The 25,496-nt window shown below is 39.0% G+C and overlaps 1 protein-coding gene across 1 annotated transcript; it reads right to left on the bottom strand.

Annotated features, from left to right (window-relative positions):
* Nucleotides 1–12,102: 12,102 nt before the first annotated feature.
* On the bottom strand, nt 12,103–24,172 carry LOC108664500 (circumsporozoite protein-like). Its single transcript, XM_018151094.1, has 4 exons — nt 23,984–24,172; nt 15,187–15,482; nt 14,620–14,849; nt 12,103–12,701 (listed from the first exon to the last, which is right to left on the bottom strand). The coding sequence occupies exons 1-4, from the start codon at nt 24,170–24,172 to the stop codon at nt 12,103–12,105; spliced, it is 1,314 nt and encodes a 437-aa protein (XP_018006583.1).
* Between the last annotated feature and the right edge of the window lie 1,324 nt (nt 24,173–25,496).

Consider the following 25,496-nt stretch of genomic DNA (forward strand, 5'->3'; position numbering starts at 1 on the left):
CCTGCTGTCTGCTGACGTTCTGATGGTCCAACGCACAACTCTGCATGCCTGCTGTCTCCTGACGTTCTGATGGTCCAACGTACAACTCTGCATGCCTGCTGTCTCCTGACGTTCTGATGGTCCAACGCACAACTCTGCATGCCTGCTGTCTGCTGACGTTCTGATGGTCCAACGCACAACTACTGAATCCATTCAACTTTCCACTTTAATTCAAGGTTCAAGTTATCATTAACTTAGAATCTGTCGATCGTTGCAACTTGTATTCTACGGGTACCTTCTTTGTCCAGTTTGAGTATCACTAACGACATTCAAGCAAGCTATAGCTTGGTTGACCCTTGACCTTTTAGTTGAGTTCATCATCCATTTTACCGCGAGAAATTAAAGAAGCTTTTTGCAATTAATTTAGAAGCGAAGTGATTTAATTCAAAGCACCATAGTCTACGGAATAGTAATTAATCTTCCATATGAAACCTGCATTTTGACGACGAAAAGGATTTGAAATTAAGTTTTCTTGTTAGCTTATATCCTCAGTAAATAATCGAGGGAGAAAATAAAAAGTATTTCTTTCGCTTCATCATCACCTCTCAGTGTTGGCCAAAGTATAGACACCGAGCGCCACCTTCATGAGTTCAATGCATCGAATTTTAATCGCAATCTTTACAGCCCGTAAATGTGAGTAGACTCGAACCCTGGCTTATCTCGCCGACCCCGCGTGTCCAAGTAGCCCGCCTTGACTCCGACCCTGTTGGGGGAACCCTATGGAGGGAGTCCCTAGCTTGGGCAAGTGTGTACCCGTACATGTTTTTGCCGTGAATTAAACTCTTGTTTTTATCGCAAATCTTCGCTGTGTGTTTGAAGGTCAAGACTATAACTTAAAAAACTGAAAACGTTTTGGCATCGAATGCGTATATTTTGTGGGTCTGTTGAGGGCCAGGGTAGTGAGCGCTTTTAATTTTTTATGGCGGTCAAGGAATTAGTGCAATGCATAGTTATTTGACTCAAAATTTCTGTCTCTTGTTGTTTTGCAATGTTTATGTATGGTATGATAGTTTACGAGTTCACAAAAAGTCTAAAGTCGTCCAGTTATAGTAAAGCCAGAGTTTAATAACGAATGCCAATTACATGCGGCCAATGCCATTAACGTTAGCATAAAAATTAACGCTATTCCTTAGCTCCGAAAAGGTGACTAGTTTTTACTTGTGTTTGTATGCCGAACTCCGTGGCAACTGCAGGTTCCTCAAGACAGGAAAGTGAGAGCCGAACTCCGTGGCAACTGCAGGTTCCTCAAGACCTGTCTCTTATACACATCTAGATGTGTATAAGAGACAGGTGAANCCGTGGCAACTGCAGGTTCCTCAAGACAGGAAAGTGAGAGCCGAACTCCGTGGCAACTGCAGGTTCCTCAAGACAGAAAGTGAGAGCCCAACTCCGTGGCAACTGCAGGTTCCTCAAGACGGGAAAGTGAGAGCGCTGTTGCTGAGCCGCTAGTCCTGAGCTTTTTTAAAGCTGATCATTTTGTGGCTCCCTGAACTTGGATTTATTTGAGGCGATGTCACTTCAATGGAGATTTATTGGTGCCGCTCCAGGTGAGATATTGCTGGGGTTGCAACAGTTGCCTGCCTGCAGTTGTCCCTATTTAAGTGAGTGTTTCATGTACGTTGCCGAATCCAACCCTTTTTTGAAACTGCCGTTGAAATCACTTTGGTTACGAGTTAATATCGTTGAAACAACGTTGCAGCAAACGCGCGCCAGCAGGTGACCCAAGCGCTGTGCCGGCTAAATTTTACAGTGGACTGAGGTCGCTCTCTCCACTGCTGATAATCTCGCGCTGTGCACGCGTTACCTGACTAAATGTGGCACAGAAAACAGAAAAAATAACCAGCGTTGGTGCACATTTATCCTTTGCAGTTGTGGCCCTTGTTTCAGTTCATAATTCTATTTAACGGTAGGATTGAGCTGTTACATTGTCGTGTTGCTCTGATGAGACATGGAGGTTAAGGTCCCATACAGATATATATGTGATGGTGATGTGGCACAGAATGTTAATGTGTGAATGTTGATAAATAATAACTCTTGAAGGCCATATGTGTGGACTCGAGAATGTTATGTGTGGACTCACGAATGTTAAGTGTGGACTCACGAATGTTATGTGTGGATTCACGAATGCCATATGTGTGGACTCACGAATGCCATATGTGTGGACTCACGAATGCCATATGTGTGGACTCGAGAAAGTTATATGTGTGGACTCACGAATGTTATATGTGTGGACTCACGAATGTTAATGTGTGGACTAACGAATAGTATATGTGTGGACTCACGAATGTTATATGCGTGGACTCACGAATGTTATATGTGTGGACTCACGAATGTTATACGTGTGGACTCACGAATGTTATACGTGTGGACTCACGNTTCGTTGTTGGTGTTGCTTGTTCGTTGTTGGTGTTACATGCTCGTTGTTGGTGTTACTTGGTCAATGGTCACTGTTGAAGTTGATTGTTGGTGTTGAAATTTAGTGATATTGCTTGTTCTCTTGATGCTCTTGGTGCCGATGTGTTGTTATAATAGATTTTTTTCTGTTGGCGATAATTAAAAATGCTGAAATGAAATTGTTATTTCCATGTATACATCGGAAGGGTACGCTAACAAGGGAATATTTTTTACGTAGTTCATAATACTGTTGTATGGAAATATTTTTCCACGTTGCTGATGATATCGCCGGTAAGATGGATATTTTTTCGTTACTAATGATCCGGGTAATACGAAAAAATACATAGTAGCTGATGATGCTGCTGATAGAGTACCGTAGGATTTCTGTATCTGAGTTAGCCAGGGATTCAATGTTAACGTTGAAAGAAAACTTATCGTGAAAAGTGTGGAAATACGTTATTCGAATATATATATATATATATATAATTTTTTAACATCTCAAAAATTAAATCAAACGTGCCAGGATTTTCCACAATTCCATTCTCATTTTTCCTTCCTGTTTCTAAAGATTCCTCTACACGAGGAATGATCATCAATCACCATAGGAATTTGTCGGAATCAACAGCAACTTGTATCGCGATTTGATCGTGATTTTCCCGCATAATTGACAGTGTTTCGAGTCGAGTTTTCACTTCCTACAGAAATTCCGGGCTTCATTTAATTGGCAGACGCTCGTATCCGCGATAAATGCGTTCAGTCCGGCAGTTGTTTCCGCGTTTTATGGCCGCTGACGCGAGTTTACGCATTATCAACAACTTCCGGAACGCGCGCCACCACTTCGACAATTGAACGGGAACGCGAAGTTCGTACTCTGGCGTGATCACAGATACTAGTTTATTGAGATAATTAGAACGCGTTCACGGTCATTGCAAAGAGTTACCTTTAACTGGAATGCGTTCAGTATCACTTGAATGCGTTCACTGTATCATGAACGCGTTCACTGTCTCATGTGTCGCGTGCACTGTCACATGAACGCGTTCGCTGTCACATTGACGCGTTCACTGTCACATTAACACGTTCATGGTCACATTAACGCGTTCATGGTCATTGAAAGGCGTTCACGATAACTAGATTCGTGCGGTGCCCGACAAAAGCTGCCGTGCTTAATTAATGATGATTCATTCACGACCATGGGTTTACATTTTGATGTTGTTATACGCCTGATGTGGCCTGATTGTTGGTGTTGATTGTTGGTGTTGATTGTTGATGTTATTTGTATTGCTTATTAAACTTTCCTTGATATTACTTTGGCTTTAGATATAACTTTTATAGTTACAGGTTAGGAAAGTATAATATTTCTAAAATATTCTGCAGTTTTTTAAAACAAAATGTGTAATGCTGACACACATTACTGTAGGATCAATAGATTAATAGTATTTAACAATATATGGAAGAGGAATAACTGAAGCGTGTAACATTTGAAAGGATTTGGTGTCGAGGGATTCATGTTTGCTCTTGGACTCAATTTCGCTTCGAAATTGAAATTTGTTCGCAATTATTGAATTTTGCTGCCTTAACTTTAGGCGCACTGCTTGTTTTGTGATATATAATAATGTGTGTTTGACATTTTTATTTTGTTTGAGATATGCGTATGTTTCTTGAAATACATAGTTTTCTTACTCTTTAGTCATTCCCGAAGCTTTTTCCTCCATTTGACCGTATATAATTAAACCGTTAATTATTTATAACATATAATTGACATTTGATTTTGTTTGAGATACGGTACGCGTATATGTCTCTTGAAATACATAATTTTCTAACTTTTTAGTCCTACCAGAAGCTCTTTCCTCCATTTGACCATATATAAGTAAACCGTTAATTATTTATAACATATAATTTATTTATTTATATCATTATATAGCCGTCGACTGGCTCTGAGGCGACGTAATCTCACCTCGGCGACGTTGCGGAACCTCGGCGCTAAAAAACAACGCACGACGCCAACGCAATTTTGTTCTCATCTTGAACCTGGTAAACCACAATATCATTTCAACCACATAACTAAATCGAATAATTATTGATACAAATCATTTTCAGATGTGAAAACTATTAGTTCCATTAAGGGTTAATTCGTTATTACCGCAAATTGTAAAATTTTCATTAATTTTTTTTTCGCACAAGTAATTATATGTTGTTGAGGTCTTGGTTTTGTAATATGAGTATTTTGCTCTTTGAAAACAGATGCTACGAATTTTCTATCCTAAAACTACATATAAATCACAGGATCGCATATTAAAGGGAATATAGGACTCGGTGAGAGGTGGAAATGACGAATACAGAATGAAGAGGCATTAAAATCACTACAATTAGTGAACGATCAATAATTTTAGTTAGAAAATATTTGAATAATTTAAGCCACGATGCTGGCTTCATCGTGGACATGTGCACTACCTGCACTCAAGAAAATTTAATGGGTAATTCTGTATGCTTTTTTCCCGTAGCACGGGAATTGTTTTGTACGAATACTTTTTTGACCCGAAGAAGTTAACATGTTGCATTAATTTTTGTTGCATTGAGATTTAATTTCTTTTGATAGTATTTTTGAATACTATGCGTCTCTATACATAATTTAAATCACTTTTCCTGTTAAGTTTGTGTACTTACATACATTAAAATACGATTTTTCAAGTGTACGAATATTTATTTCCCCCCACTGTATATAGAGTGTATGGACCCTTACGACCTATATAGAGTGTATGGACCCTTACGACCTATATAGAGTGTATGGACCCTTACGACCTATATAGAGTGTATGGACCCTTACGACCTATATAGAGTGAATGGACCCTTACGACCTATATAGAGTGTATGGACCCTTACGACCTATATAGAGTGCATTGCTATTTGGGACAAATCTTCCTTGGTTCCCTGAGTGGTGTTAGGATGCTGGATCACAAACCTCATCACTATTCATCGATGTTTTTGAGGTCAGAGAAGAATTATTGATTTTGTGATCGAGGTCTGATCAATTATCAGTGATCACTGTACTTACAACGATCTTGTCGGTCCTTATATGGACGATCTGTGTTATGAAATGCCACCCGAACTCCAAAATCTTAGCTAATGTGTTTTTTTTTAAGTTGTGTTAAGTTGACGAATAATGGTCACGTTATAATTATTAATATTATATAATTATTGTACAACTTCTGGAGCATAAGCTCGTGTTGAGTATTTCGTTCATATTCCTTAGTATTAATTTATAATACATATTTCAAAGTTATGAGTACTGATAAATGGGAATTGAATACATAACCTTCATATCGTTCGCTCGCCACTTTACTCTATAATTTCGTATTGTAATGGAAACAAAGAAAAATATTCATGTACTGTGTATGGAATGCACCATGCACCGAGAAAACGTATATATCTTTTAATTCTCTCCATAGCAAGGGAGTGGTCACATCACGTACAAGTATTTCATTGTAAGCGCTTGTGTTGCGTGTAACTCTCTCCTGGAGCAGCAGTTTAATGCCAATACTAGCGACAATTGCTGAGCAGCTGAGCAGTGCTTGACCAATCCTGCCGTGACCTTGCCGAGCCTGCTGGTGTTGCGCAAATCTCGCTTTATACCTGCTTATCCAATCAACTATCCACCATCCACTTCACTTCCACTCCATCTACTGAAATATCCACTCTACTACCACTCCATCTACTCTACCATCCACTTCGTTACCACTCCGCATCTACTCCACTATCAACTTCACTACCACTCCATCTACTCCACTATCCACTCCACTACCACTCCATCTACTCCACTATCAACTTCACTACCACTCCATCTACTCCACTATCCACTGCACTACCACTCCATCTACTCCACTATCCACTTCACTACTATACTCCATCTACTCCACTATCCACTCCATCCACGAAATAAACGTGAAACTGGTTTTATTATTTGATTTTTTTTTTCGCAACACATTTTTAATTTAGCTACTATCTGCTAACAACTTTTTTTTACATCGAAACGTTGTCCAAATTCAATTTCTACGAACAAAATAACACGTAACTTTTGATAGGAATATGCCAAGTCATGCTTCCATACAAAATTATCACATCCATACAAAATAAAATCAGGAGCTTCTATTTAATGACTAACACAATACCTAGAGATGTCACCTTAGGCAGCGAAAGTTCAGGGGCCAAATACTCGGTAACGAAATCTTTATTACTTAAAGGAAAATAACTTCGCTTCTGCTTTTATTGAGTGGATGGAGCTAAATTACTTTTAATAAAATGACTTCGCCTTTGCTTTTATTGCGTGGATGAAGCTAAATAATAAAAGGACCAATTGCCTCTGCTTTTATTGTGTCGATGGAGCTAATTGAAGCTGGAGTTTTTGATTTTACTAGCCGCGCTTCTCCGCATCCAGCGAGCGAGAATGTAGCCCAAGGTCCACAGAGCGGGACCAGTTTTCGCTGAGCATAGAAGGCCAACGTGTCAGACTTGCACCTCGTGTCGCCTGCCTCGTCTGCCGCCTGCTTCGTCTGCTGTTAGCCTCTTCTGATGCCTGCCTCGTCTGCTGCCTGCCTCGTCTGCCGCCTGCCTCGTCTGCTGCCTGCCTCGTCTGCTGCCTGCCTCGTCTGCTAAGCCTGCTGGTGTTGCGCAAATCTCGCTTTATACTTGCTTATCCAATCCACTATCCACTATCCACTTCACTACCACTCCATCTACTCCACAATCCACTACCACTCCATCTACTCCACTATCCACTACCACTCCATCTACTCCACTATCCTCTCCATTCAAGGAATGAACGTGAAATTGGTTTTATTATTTGATTTTTTTCTTAACTCATTTTCAATTTAACTACAATGTGCTATTTTTTTACAGTGAAACGTTGTCCAAATTCAATTTCTATGGTCAAAGTAACACGTAACTTTTGAGAGGAATATACCAAGTCATGCTTAAATACAATATAATCGTATCCTTATAAAATGAAATCAGGGCTTCTATTCAATGTCGATACCTGGAGATGTCACCTTATGCAGCGAAAGTTCGGGGCCAAATACTCGGTACAAAGTCATTATTACTTTGAGAAATCACTTCGCCTCTGCTTCTATTGAGTGGATGGAGTTAAATTACTTTAAATAAAAGGACCAGTTGCCTCTGCTTTTATTGAGTCGATGGAGCTAAATTACTATTAATAAAAGGACCAATCGCCTTTGCTTTTATTGAGTGGATGGAGCTAAATTACTTTTAATAAAAGGACCAATCGCCTTTGCTTTTATTGTGTCGATAGAGCTAAATTACTTTTTATAAAAGGACCAATTGCCTTTGCTTTTATTGTGTCGATGGAGCTAAATTACTTTTAATAAAAGGACTAATTGCCTCTGCTTTTATTGAGTCGATGGAGCTAAATTACTTTAAATAAAAGGACCAATTGCCTCTGCTTTTATTGTGTCGATGGAGCTAAATTACTTTTTATAAAAGGACCAATTGCCTTTGCTTTTATTGTGTCGATGGAGCTAATTGAAGCTGGAGTTTTTGATTTTACTAGTCGCGCTTCTCCGCATCCAGCGAGCGAGAATGTAGCCCAAGGTCCACAGAGCGGGACCAGTTTTCGCTGAGCATAGAAGGCCAACGTGTCAGACTTGCACCTCGTGTCGCCTGCCTCATCTGCTGCCTGCCTCGTCTGCTCTGCTGCCTGCCTCGTCTGCTGCCTGCCTCGTCTGCTGCAGTCTTCGAGATCTGCACTCTATAGTCTACTGGCATGACGACCAAGTCTAGAGATTCTATTGCGTTTCCACAGAATATTTACGAAGGGTTTAGCAACGGGTAGCTGAAGCAACCCATAATTTTACTCTCAAAATGTTAACATGGAGTAAAACTCAAATTTATTTATCCCGTTGAAAAATGTAATCTAATGTGGTGTTTTTAATTTAATGTAAAATGTAATGTTGTATAAGTTATCAAGTTAAAGTTTTACGTGTAATTATGTGTACCGCAATATAACTCGTGTTGAGGGCTTGTTTAGGGTTTATCATTATAAATAAGAATTGTAAGTTGTTGAACTGCATGTTTATCTTTCCTGTATGGTTACGCGACACAACACGACGAAAGCCGCTGCTGCACCCACAAAAATGAATGGGTAATATTGTCCAGAATGTGGCTCATTTCCTCCCTTTATAGCACTGATGCGTTTTTTTTTTCACACGCTAAATTGGGCCAAGAGAGCGGCTAAAATTGTATCGTTTTTTTGGAAAAAGTTTGCACATTTCTTTGTGTATGTTGCTGTTGTTGTCTCGCAGTCGCTAGAGTTCCGCGTCGCACCGCCTATATATCAATGGATTAATACACCGCGTATATATCAATGGATTAATACACCGCGTATATATCAATGGGTTAATACGCCGCGTATATATCAATGGATTAATACGCCGCGTATATATCAATGGATTAATACACCGCGCATATATCACTGAATTAATACACCGCGTATATATCAATGGATTAATACACCGCGCATATATCAATGGGTTAATACGCCGCGTATATATCAATGGATTAATACACCGCGTATATATCAATGGATTAATACACCGCGTATATATCACTGAATTAATACACCGCGTATATATCAATGGATTAATACACCGCGCATATATCACTGAATTAATACACCGCGTATATATCAATGGCTTAATTCACCGCGTATATATCAATGGCTTAATTCCCCGCGCATATATCAATGGATTACCGACCATCATGAAGACTTGTTGCTCTGGGTCAACTGCACAGAGAAGGTGAACTGCTTCAAGACGTGACGCGAGATGATCGTGAGACCAACGATGTGGCTGTAGGGAAAGATTTTTCCAATGTTCCTTAATGCAAGTTATTTTATCGGCCTAATGGAGGTAATTTATTGTTTTCTTTGTGATTTGATGATATTGCTAATTTTCCAGTACAGCGTTCGACGGTATTCCAGAGTTGTCCAGATTCTACCGTTTATCTATTGAAACTCATTTAGACATTTAGACATTCATCATTTAGACATTTTTTGCAAGAATCAATGTTAAATGTTTCGCACATTAATTCATGTCATTCGGCAAAACGTTCCTAAAACCCCACTGAAGTTTGAAGTAAATTGCTTACAAAGACTGAAAAATAAATTCTTTGTTCCATTTTCAAACAAAATCTGTATTTGTGAATTTGCACGACCTTGTGGTGTTGTGAAGCTACGCTGGGAAGCGGACGCGTTTCAGATGCTCGTGTCATGGTCGCGCTCGCTCGTCTAGTTCCGACGTCACCGACGAGCAACACTTTAGAACGCGGACCGGAAACTGAACTAAACTTTGCCATTGACTTTGACTTGGGTATTGAGTGTGACTTTGACTGGAGCATTGAGTGTGACTTTGTCTTGAGCATTGAGTGTGACTTTGACTTGAGCATTGAGTGTGACTTTGACTTGAGCAGGTTTCGGTTTCAAGTTCGACCTGACGTCCGGTAATATAATCAGCAGCAAATAAGGTCAAGTTATTGCATGGAAAAACGTTAAAACAGTACCATTAAAACGTTTGTTATGTGTACGATACACGCTGAGTTTAGTTTGGCTTTTTCAGTAGAATAAATTTAGTTCATATAGAATTTTATTTTTTTTTAATATTCTGTCTTCTTGTTTAGAAGCAGGTTTAAAACCTTTCTATTTCTACTGAATCGCGATGAACTGCTCTATTTGATGATCAAAAGAGGAAAAAATTCGCATTACTTTGTTGGAAAGTTCCGCAAAATTGGAGCACTTTGGAACGAGATGTTGTAGCAGTCAGTCACCAAAACATGAAATTTATAAAATGACAGATGCGGCGCTATAGCCAAATAGAAATTCCCGCTTGAAGCATTAGTGTAGTGTAAAATGTAGCCAAAATTCAGCACAAACCAGAGCCGTATTATCATCGGCCATAGTCTGCAGTTCCATGCACGCCGAAAAGGCGCCTGTGATTGTGAATGCACTCGCCATTCCCTATTAGACATCTCACATCAAAATAACGTTTATTAAACTTTGTTCAGTCAACGTTGTTTATTCAACGTTAACGTTAAGCTGCCGTCAAAATAACGTTGCCCTAACGTTGTCTAGTGAACGTCGTTGCAACGTAATTAGTACGCAAGTCTTGCATCTTCTTCCCGCTGCCTTGACCGCGCGCTTGGTCTTCCGCCTGCACCGCTGTTGAGCTTCACCGCCGCAATATAACGGCAGTGAAGAAATGTGCAGGATTGTGGATTGCCATGAAATAACACGTAAAATAATACATGGAGATTGTGGATCAAAAACTATCATTTCAATAAATATCAGTTGAATCAGTACGATTCAGAATACATTAAACCATTCACCTTATCGTTAATTTATTTATTTAATAATTATAATTATTTATCCAATTTTTTTATTACTAATTAATGATTTACCTATCCATATCACTTTCTATACAGCCACTGCCATCCCCCCCAAAAATTATCTGTGCAGACATATCCGAGTTCAAATATTCTAAACGGAATCATATTGAAAATAAATGGAGCTATTTCTCTCTGAACGAGATTTATTAACTCGCTTATGAACGGCGTTTAATTACCGAGAGTTGACATTGAGTTAATGAGGACGCTTCTCACCGTATCATGTCTACCGTAACATAAGCTCGGTAAATTAAAATTATACCTTGCAATTTATCGTAGGAATAACATAACGGGTGTGGCAACTTCCGTTTATTATACTCACTCTTATCCACTTGTTTCACGGTGAGGTGTTTTCCAACCTATTTACTTGGTTCGTGATTAATAATGATTAGTTAATCAGTATCTGGCCAGTCACCGCGTTACCAATGACCGTGACCACTTCCTTAACTTCCATTGATAACGGCGATGCTATTCACATAGAGTAGTTAAAAGAGTAACTCTAATGAGGTAAGTACACTGGCAGTACATATTTTTCATACTGTACAAGTTTGACCATCAACACAAAAACTCACTCAGTTTAAGCTGATTAATAAATGGATTATAATTATGAAAGTTCGAGGGAAAAGTGATGTGAACGATGTGCGTGAATGTGATACGAAGCTTCAACCTCACTGTACTGTGTGTAGTGCACTGTACCTAACTGGGCAATGCACCACGGGTAAGACAAGTGAGCAAAAAGTTTCCACTATAAGTGATACAAAGTTCGGCTAATTTCACCTATTGAACTTTTTATCATAGTTCAAAGTTCACTTTTTGCATGAAATTTTTTCCTGCAAAGAGGCTCATTAAATACAACTAACCTGCAATCAAAGTTACTGTAGGAGAGGAGTCTCATGCAAGCTAAATTAGTGACTCAACGCTGACATGTTACACTATTCTTTGGTAATATTTTTTTTTACTTATTCTTAGTGTTACGTGAATAATTTGTGTGGTGAAAGATTCTATGATCTGCGCAGCGCATGGCGGGAATACACGCGCGTAATGCGCAGCGCATGACGGGAATACACGCGCGTAATGCGCAGCGCATGGCGGAACACAAGTCATGGGAACATTCCTATCCGGAATAGCGGTGAAGGTCGCGTGTCAATGCGGCCGCTCACTGGCTTATTATTATTGAGCTGCCTTGGCTGGAATGCTCGTGTTTCTCATAGCCTTCACGTGCCTTCACTTGATGCTTGGCTCTTTGTGGGACATCGCTGCAACAACTGCTGCAACAACTGCTGCAGTGACAACACTAACTGCATCAGTGACAACAACAGTGACAGCAGTAGTGGCAGCAGTAGTGCCAACAACACTAACTGCAGTAGTGGCAGTAGCAGTGACAGCAGTAGTGACTGCATTAGTGGCAGCAGAAGTGCCAACATGAGCGCCAGCAGCTGCAGTAGCTGACAGCTCAGCTGCAGAGCCAACATGAGTGCCAGCAGCTGCAGTAACTGACAGCTCAGCTGCAGTGACAGCAGCTGTAGCAGCTGACAGCTCAGCTGCAGTGCCAGCAGCTGCAGTAACTGACAGCTCAGCTGCAGTGACTGCAGTGCCAGCAGCTGCAGCAGCTGACAGCTCAGCTGCAGTGACAGCAGCTGTAGCAGCTGACAGCTCAGCTGCAGTGCCAGCAGCTGCAGCAACTGACAGCTCAGCAGCAGTGCCAGCAGCTGCAGTAACTGACAGCTGAGCTGCAGTCTCATGGCACACTGCAATATTTCCAGCTGATTTAGCAGCGCCGTTGTGTAGCCTGACGCTACAGGTGTGCCTGTCTCGCGAGGTGCCTGCTTTGATGAATTACATCAGAAGTGCTCACGAGTTATCGAGTACCTGGTCTAGTACAATCATCAGTAATTAATATGCATATATATGAAGATATGTATACAATATTTGATATATGTTTTTACCTTAAAAAGATAGAATAAACATGTACCGAGTGTTTGGAACATGAAAGGAAAAAAACCTGAAACAAACCCTGATTGTTCTAGTATTATGAGTCATGAGCATCAATAATTAATCTCTTAATATGCCAGTTAATGATAAAGTTTCCATGGAGCCTGTATAAATATACCAGCCTCCACCCAATTTTCTACAAATGGTTCGGTCTGGGGGGGAAACTCCCGACGAGATTTCGACACAGAGAGCCGAAATATCATCTCGGTCTTGGTTTGATCGTGATGAGATAATCGCTTTAGCTTTTTTAAGACTCTGCTTTTCAGCCGCCGAGTTTTAAGACCTGGGTTTTAAGCCGCGGGGTTAAAAACCATTTGGCTTTCCATCCGCTGGGTTTTAAGCTGCGAGGTTAAAAACCATAGGGGTTTCCATCCGCTGGGTTTTAAGCTGCGAGGTTAAAANACACTTCTAATCACTACACAGTGCACAGTCAGCGCACCTCTGAGCACTGTACAGTCACTGCGCAGTAACTGGTCTTCTGAATACTGCGCAGTAACCTGTATACTGCGCAGTAACCTGTATACTGCGCAGTAACTGGACCCTACAATACTGCACCGTCACTTGACCCCCTGTAAACTGCGCAGTAACGGGACCCCCAATAAACCGCGCAGTAACTGGACCCCCAGTATACTGCGCAGTAACTGGTCCTCCATAATACTGCACCGTCACTGCACGAAGCCTAGGTCAGGGCTTGACCTGTTCGCTGCGTGTGCTGGCCTGCAGGCAGCTTTCAAAAGCTGGGCTCACGCGACGCATCCACCGACACTAACACGTCAAGGTTGCGCCACCAGCAACACTCAGGAACTTGGGTGTCAGTCAGAAAAATTATTTTCTCATGCCCAGACAGGATGTAATATTTTCAAAAATGATATTAAAGGAAAATAAAAACCCCACTGTGATACCCTTTTAACAGAGATTATGTTATCTACAGTTATAATATACTAATGAGATATTATTAAATTTTTTATCATCACATTCTTGTACACAAATTGCTAGTTGCTTGAGCTGCTAAAACGGTTCCTACGGAGTGGTATTATGGCACAGAAATTAGAGCAGTATCTGCATGCCACATAAATACAGGCCTACGTATACTTGTATAGCTACCAAGACACTAAGTAGTTTGAAAATAGTGGCCTGCTTTCCAGGTCTATTGAGAGGCCTGTGTGCGGGACACCTGCAATCCTCGCAAGTCTTTTATTTAAGCATCAGTTAGCATATGTTTGCTGTGTCAGGAACCTTAGGCAGCTATCATGGGATCGTTCATTCTCGGCCATAAACCGGCCCTAATACAGCTCTACTCACAATAGGTTTTTAGTGAATTTTTTGGCGAAATGCAATCCTTAGTACGCATTTCGGATGTAGCAGTCCCAGGCCACGCTGGAGTATAGCGTTGTGCCAGGTTTTGGTATCAGTGGACTGTTCAGTGGGCACTGAACAAACTCAATGCTCATTATTCTGTCTCCCAAGTGTTTGATATGTTTGTGTTTATACATCAGGTTCGTTGAACCTGCTCATCCATCACAAGTCTTTGCTTAAGTAGATGATTGATTTGTTTGCAAGTGATGTCTCGGTGAACGTCTCTTTGATTGCAAGCATTTGTTTGTCTCTGTGAATGCCTTTGTCTCGGCATGAACGCTGCGTGTGATCGCATATTATAGTTGTTTGTTGTGCTTGCCCGGTGAACGATCTGCCTGCTCTTTGTCACGATGCTTGTTGAGGTGAAATATCTGTTTCCTCTATGGCATTTACCTCTGTTGGCCTGTCTGTTGGTCTGTTTGTCGGCCTGTCTGTTGGTCTGTTCGTAGGTCTGTCTGTTGGTCTGTTTGTCGGCCTGTCTGTTATTCTGTTCGTTGGTCTGTCTGTTGGTCTGTTCGTTGGTCTGTCTGTTGGCTTGTTCGTTGGCCTGTCTGTTGGCCTGTCTGTTGGTCTGTTCGTTGGCCTGTCTGTTGGTCAATTCGTTGGTCTGTTCGTTGGTCTGTCTGTTGGCACGTCTGATTTACTGATGCTTTTGTCCTGTTTTTTGTTGGACGGGGCTGCGTGCTTTACGGTTTTGTTGATAATTGAAAATACCTATTCATGTTTTATGATAAATTGAAGCATTTAAATCAGGAATGAATTTAATCAGAAATGACATTTTTTTAGTAGCGGTTTAGTTCTGGTAGAAAATTAATCTATTATTTATTTTTGACGTGATTGTGTGGCTAGACAGGTTAAATTCTGAGAAAATATTAAATTTGCTTGAGAATGCTAAAGATTATATATATTGTGATGCTGGGCGTAGTAGCTTGAGCTGCTGTGGCAAGGTTAACTGGTGACTTGTACAGCTGTAGGGCTGGTGACTTGTACAGCTGCATGACTGGTGACTTGTACAACTGCATGACTGGTGACTTGTACAGCTGCTGGACTGGTGACTTGTACAGCTGCAAGACTGGTGACTTGTACAGCTGCAAGACTGGTGACTTGTACAGCTGCAGGACTGGTGACTTGTACAGCTGTAGGACTGGTGACTTGTACAGCTGCAGGACTGGTGACTTGTACAGCTGCAGGACTGGTGACTTGTACAGCTGCAGGACTGGTGACTTGTACAGCTGCAGGACTGGTGACTTGTACAGCTACAGGACAGTTCTATTGCCGTACAGTTAGCGTGCTGCCATCTTTGATCCCTCGCATGTGTCAGCTTTCTTTGGTCGCTAATTTTTTACAGTTAACGAGATGGCAGTTCAATGTCAAGTAAAGGTTAACGACGGTACGGCAAGCACGACGTAGAAATTTTTGAGCCGCATACTCGCCGGCCGTACGTTGGCCACCTATAAATCGCCTGGGATTTGCCATATAGAATCGCATCCAAATTTTGACATTAAAATCCTGCCAAAGGCCCATCTCACTTACGTTGCCTCATCTTGAGCACAGTTTTGATGAACTCGTTGGGATGTTTTCTCGTGTAAGTGAACTGCAGACAGTAAACGAACACTTATGATTGAGTAAACTGCAGACAGTGAACGAACACTTATGATTGAGTAAACTGCAGACAGTGAACGAACACTCATGAATGAGTGAACTGCAGACAGTGAACGAACACTCATGAATGATTGAACTACAAACCGAGTGAACGAACACTTATGATTGAGTAAACTGCAGACCGAGTGAACGAACACTTATGATTGAGTAAACTGCAGACCGAGTGAACGAACACTTATTAATGAGTGAACTGTAGACCCAGTGAACGAACATTTATGAATGAGTGAACTGCATACTGAGTGAATGAACACTTTAGAATGAGAGCTGAAGCTGCATACTGAGTGAACTGCAGACTGAGTCAAAAATCACTTATGAATGCATGAATGAACTACTCGAGAACCTCTAGAAAGGAAAACTTCCTCTTGAATGAAATTGTTAAGGCGTATTTGATCTTGCTCGTCTCTCGCTCAAGGGTGTGCGAGAATAGTAAATAAATGCGTGTAGGAATGCAATGTTGTCTATAACCAAATACGTTAAACTGAAATCAAGCTAGCTAATTATGATAAAATCATGTCAAGTTGATATATACAATTAAAAATAAGGCTGACGTGCAGATGATGAGTCATGGCGTCTGGACTGAAAGTCGAGACGGTAACACTGGAAGAGCTGAGCGTCGGGTGGCTGCCTCGGACCGTAACAGGGACGATGACAGAGACCGTGACGGACTGTGACAGAGACCGTGACAGGGANGCTGCTCGGTAGTGCGGTAAATATTTAAATAGTTGCTGCTCGGTAGTGCTGTGAATCATACCTGTAACTATAAGTACAGTGACTGCACAGCGACTGTGATTGCAATAATATAATTTGTTGAATTCAGGCTGCGTCCCTTGCATTCATTTCATTCATCATGCAAATAACGGGTCTGTCTGTCATCAAAATTTATCGGATGAAACCAAAACCACCTGAATTTGTGGAATGAATGGAATTAATGCTTGGAATGAATGAAGATCTTAGTTTAAGGAGGTTGGAAGCGAAGAATTTTTCGTGCATGCTAAGTTATTAAAAACGTCAAAACCTCGCAAGAGAATTTGTTTTCGTCTTAGTGAAACATTTGCTTGGTAAGCAATAAACATGAAATTTTTATGAAAAAAATTCTCTTTATTGGGTTTTCGGCTCACAATTTGATTGCATTTCTGATATGCACACGTGTCATATATTTACCCGAAGGGCAGCTTAGAAAGTTGAATTTTATAAAAATCTAGATAAATAACAAATTTTATACATTTTTTATAGAATAGAGCAAGAGTGTGCGTGCGTGTGTCGGTGTTAGAGCGGTAAGCAGCAAACATTATGCCAGGCTTGCTCAACATCGCTGCATGGATACCGTCGCAGCGGCGGTTGCTAGGGAAACTTCTTATGAATATAAAGCGTTTCCATGTTTTCAATGTGACTTTATCCATATTACCTTCCTATTTATAAATATTAATATTTCCTATAACATTTCACTTCGAAAATATCAATAGGAGACGATCACATCGCACAACATTTTATTTTGTAATTTTCACTGCGAAAATCGATGTAAGAAAATCATTACTCTGAAGAGGTCAATGTATGAAACTAACGAAAATTCGTTTCCTGTTCAACAGTTGCTCTTCGTGGGGAAGGAACGACTCATCTTACCATCGCCGATGATCTACGGATCATCCTCACTTCAAATGATCTTATATCAAGTGCTCTTCGTACCTCCAATCCAAGCTCATTCGTCACGTGATCAAAGATCTACATTTATCTTTTTATGGTTTATGAAACTAACGAAAATTCGTTTCCTGTTCAACAGTTGCTCTTCGTGGGGAAGGAACGACTCATCTTACCATCGCCGATGATCTACGGATCATTCTCACTTCAAATGATCTTTTATCAAGTGCTCTACGGATCATTCTCACTTCAAAATGATCTTATATCAAGTGCTCTACGGATCATTTTGACTTCGAATGGTCATCTCATTTCAAGTGTTCTTCGTACCTCCAATCCAAGCCCATTCGTCACGTGATCAAAGATCTACATATATCTTTTTATGATATAAGATATTTCCTCCACTCTTCTGCTCTTTCATTGCTTCACTCAATTCCACTGTAAACTCATTTTTTTTATTAAAATTAAAAAAAACCTTCGCTGGGTTTGGGTTTCAAGGCAAGTCGCGCGTCACGAAAATTCAGAATTATGTTTCAAGAAAGTGGATTGAATCATTGAATGTGAAACGCTTGACAAAATTTAAACTTTTGATTTATTTTGCAACGCACGATAATTCAACAGTTGCTCTTCGTGGGGAAGGAACGACTCATCTTACCATCGCCGATGATCTACGGATCATCCTCACTTCAAATGATCTTATATCAAGTGATCTTCGTACCTCCAATCCAAGCTCATTCGTCACGTGATCAAAGATCTACATTTATCTTTTTATGGTATAAGATATTTCCTCCACTCTTCTTCTCTTTTATTGCTTCACTCAATTCAACTGTAAACTCATTTTTCTTATTAAAATAAAAAAGGCCTTCGCTGGGTTTGGGTTTCAATGCAAGTCGCGCGTCACGAAAATACAAAATATGTTTCAAGAAAGTGGATTGAATCATTGAATGTGAAACGCTTGACAAAATTTAAACTTTTGATTTATTTTGCAACGCACGATATACTTGAATAAAGGGAACTATACCGTCCAATTGTGGGTAAAGTCAAGCTAAAGTTTTCATGTTTTCGCTCCCTCGCTCATGACGGTAATCGTGCAGTCTTTCACACCATCCCGCTCAGTTTATCCCTAAAAGTTGAGTTTTTACAAATAATTAAAGGGAGGCTAAGTCGATTGCTGACCAGTAATTAAATTAACTTGAAATGATTATCGAATTTATTATAAATTATATACTCTGTAATCTTTCATTTCTGTACATTCGAACATCCGAAAAAAATATTTTTTGTGAAACGATACATTATATTTAGTGTCGAAAAAATTATAATAGTGGCATTATATTAAGTCCCGAATAGAATACAATACCGCCACTGTAATAGGTCCCGAATAGAATAAAATACTGCCACTGTAATAGTCGCTAATAAAATCATATGCCACCATTATAGATTTTCTCTCTAAGGAAAAGGCTGCTAAATTGTGCGTCTGTTCATCATTTTCTCCCGAGGCTCTCAGGGGCATTCATATTCTATTATGGAATTGTTTGTTGACTCGCGTTTTTTTTTTGGTGAACATTGAATGTTTTCGTGCCTGAAAAAGAAATCATACAAAATGTATATCTTTAAATTTAGGTCAACATTGTTGAATGCAAGATTGTGCCACTGTATAAATAATGAATATAGATGTGTAATAGAAGGTAATACAAACTGCAGTGCGTAAAAACGTTGATATATACATTTGTAATTACATGATATTAACAATAATAAGTGTATTATTTAGGTATTGATTAGTTTAAAGCTCACAGCATAATCCTGTAATTTGTGTCTTGCCCTAGCAAGCGTCCATAAATACAGCTTGATTATCTTGTAATCCAGGGATTATTTTGTAATCCTTGTCAAAATCCAGGGTGAAATATTTTTAAAATTATTATTAGGAATCTAAGGGCCGTAACGTAATCAATATATATTGAAAAATTCCTCAAATGTTATTAACTAAAGTATGTAATGATCAGTCTTTTAATTAGATGATTAATTTGGGTTTCACGGAGTTTCTCACATTAAACTTGCCGTTGATATATTTAATTAATTGGCTGTATTTAATTCATATTCATTGGCTGTATTTTCCTGCCCATTCTTGCCATAGGAACGACCATAGTTATTATTTCTGTGACATTATAATGTTCATAAAATTATATCACAGCGTGTCTTAAGCCATACGTTTAGAATTCATTATATATTATATATGTTGTAAAGGATGATAACCTGGTGGCCGCAGAGCAAGATGGTTATATCGTATTATGCTAATAATTGTAATATATTTATCTTATGATAATACACATAATAATATAATATATCTTACGGTATATTCCCGGACGTGGTGTGCAACTTTTCCAGAACCGTTATTCGAAAAAAATCGAATCTAAATTACAATAAATTTTCCAATTTCATTTTAAAGAAATTTCGAATGTAATTTTGAAAAACTTCCGAATCTGATTTCAAATTTTTGATCCGAGTTCTAAATTGTAATTTCAATCTTCATGTGTGATGCAATCGAAGTGAAACACAAACTACGTCTTCACTCAACTGAATACGTCTGTGACTCATGAAGTTGTTCAACTTTTTATTAACTTTAACGTACCACAATAGAACACATTGTGCTTTCTCAAAAAATTTTGTTGATACTCTGATTGGCTCCTAAGAAATATTTTTAGTATCTCACTGTTTCCCCATAGAAATTGATGAATTGAACTGAGTTGAATTTACCCGTTGAAAAAAGGTTGAAATACGACTGTGGCAATAGTATAGATATCATGATACATCACAAGGTTATTTTCTAGAGTGTGAATAGTGACTAGAACGACTAGGAATAGTCGTGCACGTTGGCGCGTTAGTCAACTTTTCTCTCTCAATTGTCCGTGTATAAAAATAATATTTGTACTCAATTAATAGATATGCAAGGGTAGTCCAAGTATATCCGGATGATCGTTTACAAAATTATAGTTATTACCCGCACAATCATTTATTTTACTTGTAATTTAACAATCAAAGATGGTGTATAAATTAAAATCTACGGCTTATTCGCGTGGCTGATAGTTTGTGTGAGAATTAATGCTAAGATATTGAACGACGTGGCATTGGCTGGTGAAATGTGAAGCATTTATATAACACGATTTATTTTGACCCTCCGGGAAAGTGTCTTTTTGATACCTTCCCAGAAGGTCAAAATAAATCGTGTTATATAACAATTGTCTTCGTTTTAGAAAAAAAGAAGGAACGGAAATTTGTTCATATATGTCTCATTTCGAAATGTCAGTTATACACTCAGAGGAATAAGCGAGACTTTGTCTAAATATCGATGTACTTGTCGCCCTCGTCTGGGTCATCCTTATCAAGGTTAGTTCTGCATGAAAGCGTATCTATGCTACGGGCTGAAAGTGTGGCACTAGTTAGCCAAATCATTCAATTTTTTTGTGTGTTCACACTCACACGACTAGGCAACTCACACAGTTTCATGCAGCCACTTCTGTATATGCAATTCAGAGTCGAACAGTAACTAGTTGTAAATGCGCTCTACTTAACTTGTCTATGTGTAATTTTACTGGGAATTGATTGTTTGGTGCCAGATTTTGCCTGTAAAATCTGCTCAATGCATTTATGATGATACGATTTCTGACGGGAGTTACGTGCAAAGCATGTCGGTTGGTTTGATAAACATGTCGTATTCTTGCCGAATATTTAGAAAAATGTGATTTTTCCTGCCAAATGTTCAGATGGAACTGGTGTAGTTTTGCTGAATGACTAAAATTTTAAAGTCAAAGAAGGCATCTAAGATTGACAAACCTTCGGTATAGTGAAGAAATGTGAAGCTAAGAGGAATTATGAATTATTCAATTTGGGTTTGCTATTTTATGGTGCGAACAATTTAGCTTTCTCTTCGCCTCAGGTGGCTCCTGTGGTTCACCGCTTTGCAAGCATTTCATGTAGCAAATATAATGGAATTTTCAAGTTCAAGCAATCGATACGACATTTTGAAAAAAAAACATGAACTTTAAACATGGTCATCGTAACATGAGTCATCAATACACGAAATTGTGCGACACATTCATTACATTTCTGATTATATCAGCAGTGCTTCTGCGTTTCCAATTCGAAGAACGACGTTCATTCATAAACGACTCCATCGTCTATGTTCGGGGCGATAACTTTCATATATAAATATATTTTTGAAAGCCAAAGTACAAGTATGAATAAGTCAACATCGCGGCAGAATACGCAATATCTACCCTGAATATTCGCCGTCTAAACAAGGTGATAGTAAATTGCAACGATCTTGAATGCAACCGTAAGTATTAGGTCCGCAGTTGGTATAGGCTTGGTTACGATGCTGCATGACGTTGCACTTATTTGTGAGAAATTTTCTTTTTAAATAGAAAATAATATTCGGAAAAATGAGCGAGAATTTGTCCAAATACAGATGCACTTTTTGATTTTGTATGGGTCGTCCTGACACAGTTTGTCTAAGAAACATGGCGTATCACTGTACACTGTGTTCATATTAGAACAATACGTCACATTTATTCTTCTGAGTGAATATATTTACAATTATAATGATTCTGTCCATATCGAGGCGGGAGCTGGGATAGACAATAAGATGTGTAGATTTTAGAATATAGCGGAAATGTTGGTATTAGTAAGATATTTTATCGCAATCTTTGAGTGCTTCAGTCCTAAGTACATGACCTCCGACCTCACTTCAAACATTCTCTCTAAATACAAAACGCAAACAATACACTTTACATTTATGAAGGCCATTCATTTTAGATACTGAATGAAATTCGTCTTACATTCAAAAATGAATCGTATATATATTTAAAAACAAAGTACTTAATTTTTTTAATTCGTTCCGTATTACTGATTTAGAATGCCATGAACCAGCAAAAATGCAATTGCATTACAATTTGAAGTAATTTTTTCATGTTATAATTCATATTTTTACGGTCGTATGAAGGAAGCTAAGGAATTCCTACGGGATGAGGATAAATATAAGTTCTGGTTAATGATAGATAAGCTTGACTGGTTTATATTGTAGTGAATATATACTAGTTCCTAGTGAACTTGGACTAGTTCCTAGTGAACTTAGACTAGTTCCTAGTAAACTTAGACTAGTTCCTAGTGAACTTGGACTAGTTCCTAGCGAACTTGGACTAGTTCCTAGCGAAATTAGACTAGTTCCTAGTGAACTTGGACTAGTTCCTAGTGAACTTGGACTGGTTCCTTGTGAACTTAGACTAGTTCCTTGTGAACTTGGACTGGTTCCTTGTGAACTTAGACTAGTTCCTAGTGAACTTGGACTGGTTCCTAGCGAACTTAGACTAGTTCCTAGTGGACTTGGACTAGTTCCATCAATACGCTGCACTGCACGGCGCATAACACTTCGCTGTACCATATCTCAGATCTCAAATGGGTATCATTTCAGAACTCCCCAGGCTCCTAGGCTATATAGGTTATATCGGAATTATCTCTTGTCTAGTCCAATTCAAAGTCCAATTCGATATTTCTGATAGCAATTTGTTAACTAACACTCATTTGCAAATGGCTGTTACGTTCATAGTTTACTGTTGGAAACGTTACTTAAAATCTAATAATTATTTATTGAATAATATTTTAATTTTGGCGAATTCGTGAATTTTTGTTTGATGTTATGTTAGCCTCTGCGCTATTAGCATTGGGCGAGCTTAATGAGATGGGGCTGAGTTAATGAGCCCAGCAAATGCTGAATTTACAGCATTGCTTAGCGTCGTCTCATTAACTTAGGTTTTCAACGAGTCAATCTCAAGTTTCTTGATTTTCTGACTTCCTAAAAATTTCCTACTTTTCTTTTGCTTTTTTTCTTGTAATTGTTTTGTTGCTTTAGTGTGTTTATTTTTGCAGGTATGCCATCTTCCTACAGTTACCGCCTCATTAAATTTTTATTTTATTTTTTTATTTGTGTATTTTCCGTAATATTTTTTTGAAAACGAACAATAAGGTTCTTAGATAAATAACCTACCGTTTACTCAACAACCATTTAACTTAATGATAAATATTTTTCTGGCGCAGCCTTGAAATTTCTATTGATTTATTCTTCATTTTTATTTTGATGGGAATTTTTTGTTCCTGTAAATTCTTATTAGCTTCTGTACTTGGTAAAATTTTGCTAATGTCCACACAGAGTTTACTTCGTTGAGGTACGAAGCTGACAAAAATCTAGGCAGGATTTGGTATCGTAAAAATTGTATTCGTATTGTGCTAGGAATTGTACGAGCCATTGTATTGTTTTGTCCCAGGAATTGTGCAAGCAATTGCACTGTTTTGTCCCAGGAATTGTACAAGCAATCGCATTGTTTTGTCCCAGGAATTGTACAAGCAATCGCATTGTTTTGTCCCAGGAATTGTACAAGCAATCGCATTAGTTCTGCACTGGTTCTGGCCGTACAGAGGTTCTCGCTGTGCAGAGGTTCTGGCCGTGCAGAGGTTCTTGCTGTGCAGAGGTTCTTGCTGTGCAGAGGTTCTTGCTGTGCAGAGGTTCTTGCTGTGCAGAGGTTCTTGCCGTGCAGAGGTTCTTGCCGTGCAGAGGTTCTTGCTGTGCAGAGGTTCTGGCCGTGCAGAGGTTCTGACTACGCATGGTTCTTGCTGTTTATCAAGGCAGTGTATGACTGCATTATTTTCTTCCCCTGCAAAGTTTCTCCTCACAGTTACACGATGTAGTCACTATTAAATGATTGTAGCTCTAAAGCCACGCACTCACTATACACGCTAACCTTCTTCCCTGCGATGACATGGAGAACGATAACCTTTCATCTGTTCGTCCTCTATTGAATATTTCTCTTCTGGGACCAATGCGCAAGATACAGTCGAGTTTTTCTAGAATTTCGCAATCCTTCAAACATTTTTTAAATTTCTTGCAATTAATCCAAAAATTTAATACGGTTCTTCACAAATTCATTGCATTTCTTCAAAAATGCATTATAGTTTTTCATAAATTCATTGCAGTTAAATGGGAATTGAAATAAGTTCAGCATTAATAAATTGTGATGTTTTGTATACATGTAATTAATTTTAACACAAAACATTAGCTGGATTTACAGCATTTGCTTGAAGTGAATCAGGTCTAAAAAAAATTAAGTTCCTGTTTAAAAAAATATCTTGTTGCCCTGACTTAGTTTTGCTGATGCCGTCTCTAAACTTAAGTTCGAACGCGGGCATATCTTACACCCAACACTCAGAGACACGAGTGAGTCTTTTGTCCAACTAGCGATGCTCTCTCAGCCCTTATGTGGGTCAACATAACTCAGTTTGGCTCGGCATAAGGGTGTATCAGTGCTACGTCTCACTGCTCGTGCTGTGGGTGAGAAAGTGTGTCACTATTTGTACAACACGACCCATTCATTTGTCTGGGTGTCAAGTAACTCGTCAGTTTTAAATCCTATTCATATTCATAGTCCGTGGCCATGCGTTCCGCGACCATTGGCCAACGATAATGCGGCTATAATTTCTATCGTGAAACTAAACTAATGATCTTTTTGTGCCACGGAATTTTTTTAGGAATAAGCGATCGCTATGTTCATGGTGGTGTAAATCTAGTATATATATATATTTTCAAATTTAACTTAAACTTTGAAAAATACAATAAAAAGTTCCTGGGAGTTGTGTGGTTGGTTGAGTTTTGAGTTGATGGTTAATTAAAGTAATAAATATATAGGATTGGCGATGGGAAAAGTTATATATGTTTTGATATTGAATCAATATGTTTGTGCTGCACCCACGGACGTTGCTTGCGTTTGGTGCCTAAATAAATAAGTGTATGTACTTACAGGTTAATATATCATACTATTATTACCGTAATGATCTTCCTTATTAAGCGTTGTGATTTGTATCATTATTTAGATTACACAACTGACTTTCAAGTGACAAACTACCAAAAAACGCCCAATAAAAATGACATTAAA

This window comes from Hyalella azteca, unplaced genomic scaffold, assembly GCF_000764305.2.
Source record: "Hyalella azteca isolate HAZT.00-mixed unplaced genomic scaffold, Hazt_2.0.2 contig15841, whole genome shotgun sequence".
NCBI classification, from domain to species: domain Eukaryota; kingdom Metazoa; phylum Arthropoda; class Malacostraca; order Amphipoda; family Hyalellidae; genus Hyalella; species Hyalella azteca.

What these genes read in the sequence shown, in the direction of transcription:
- LOC108664500 (XM_018151094.1), bottom strand. Translation starts at nt 24,172, where the DNA reads ATGCGTAGTCAGAACCTCTGCACGGCCAGAACCTCTGCACAGCAAGAA. An exon ending in TCTGCACAGCGAGAACCTCT is followed by an intron (nt 15,483 to 23,983) that starts GTACGGCCAGAA and finishes ACTGTCCTGTAG; the next exon opens with CTGTACAAGTCACCAGTCCT. An exon ending in CAACAGACAGGCCAACAGAG is followed by an intron (nt 12,702 to 14,619) that starts GTAAATGCCATA and finishes TCATCAAAGCAG; the next exon opens with GCACCTCGCGAGACAGGCAC.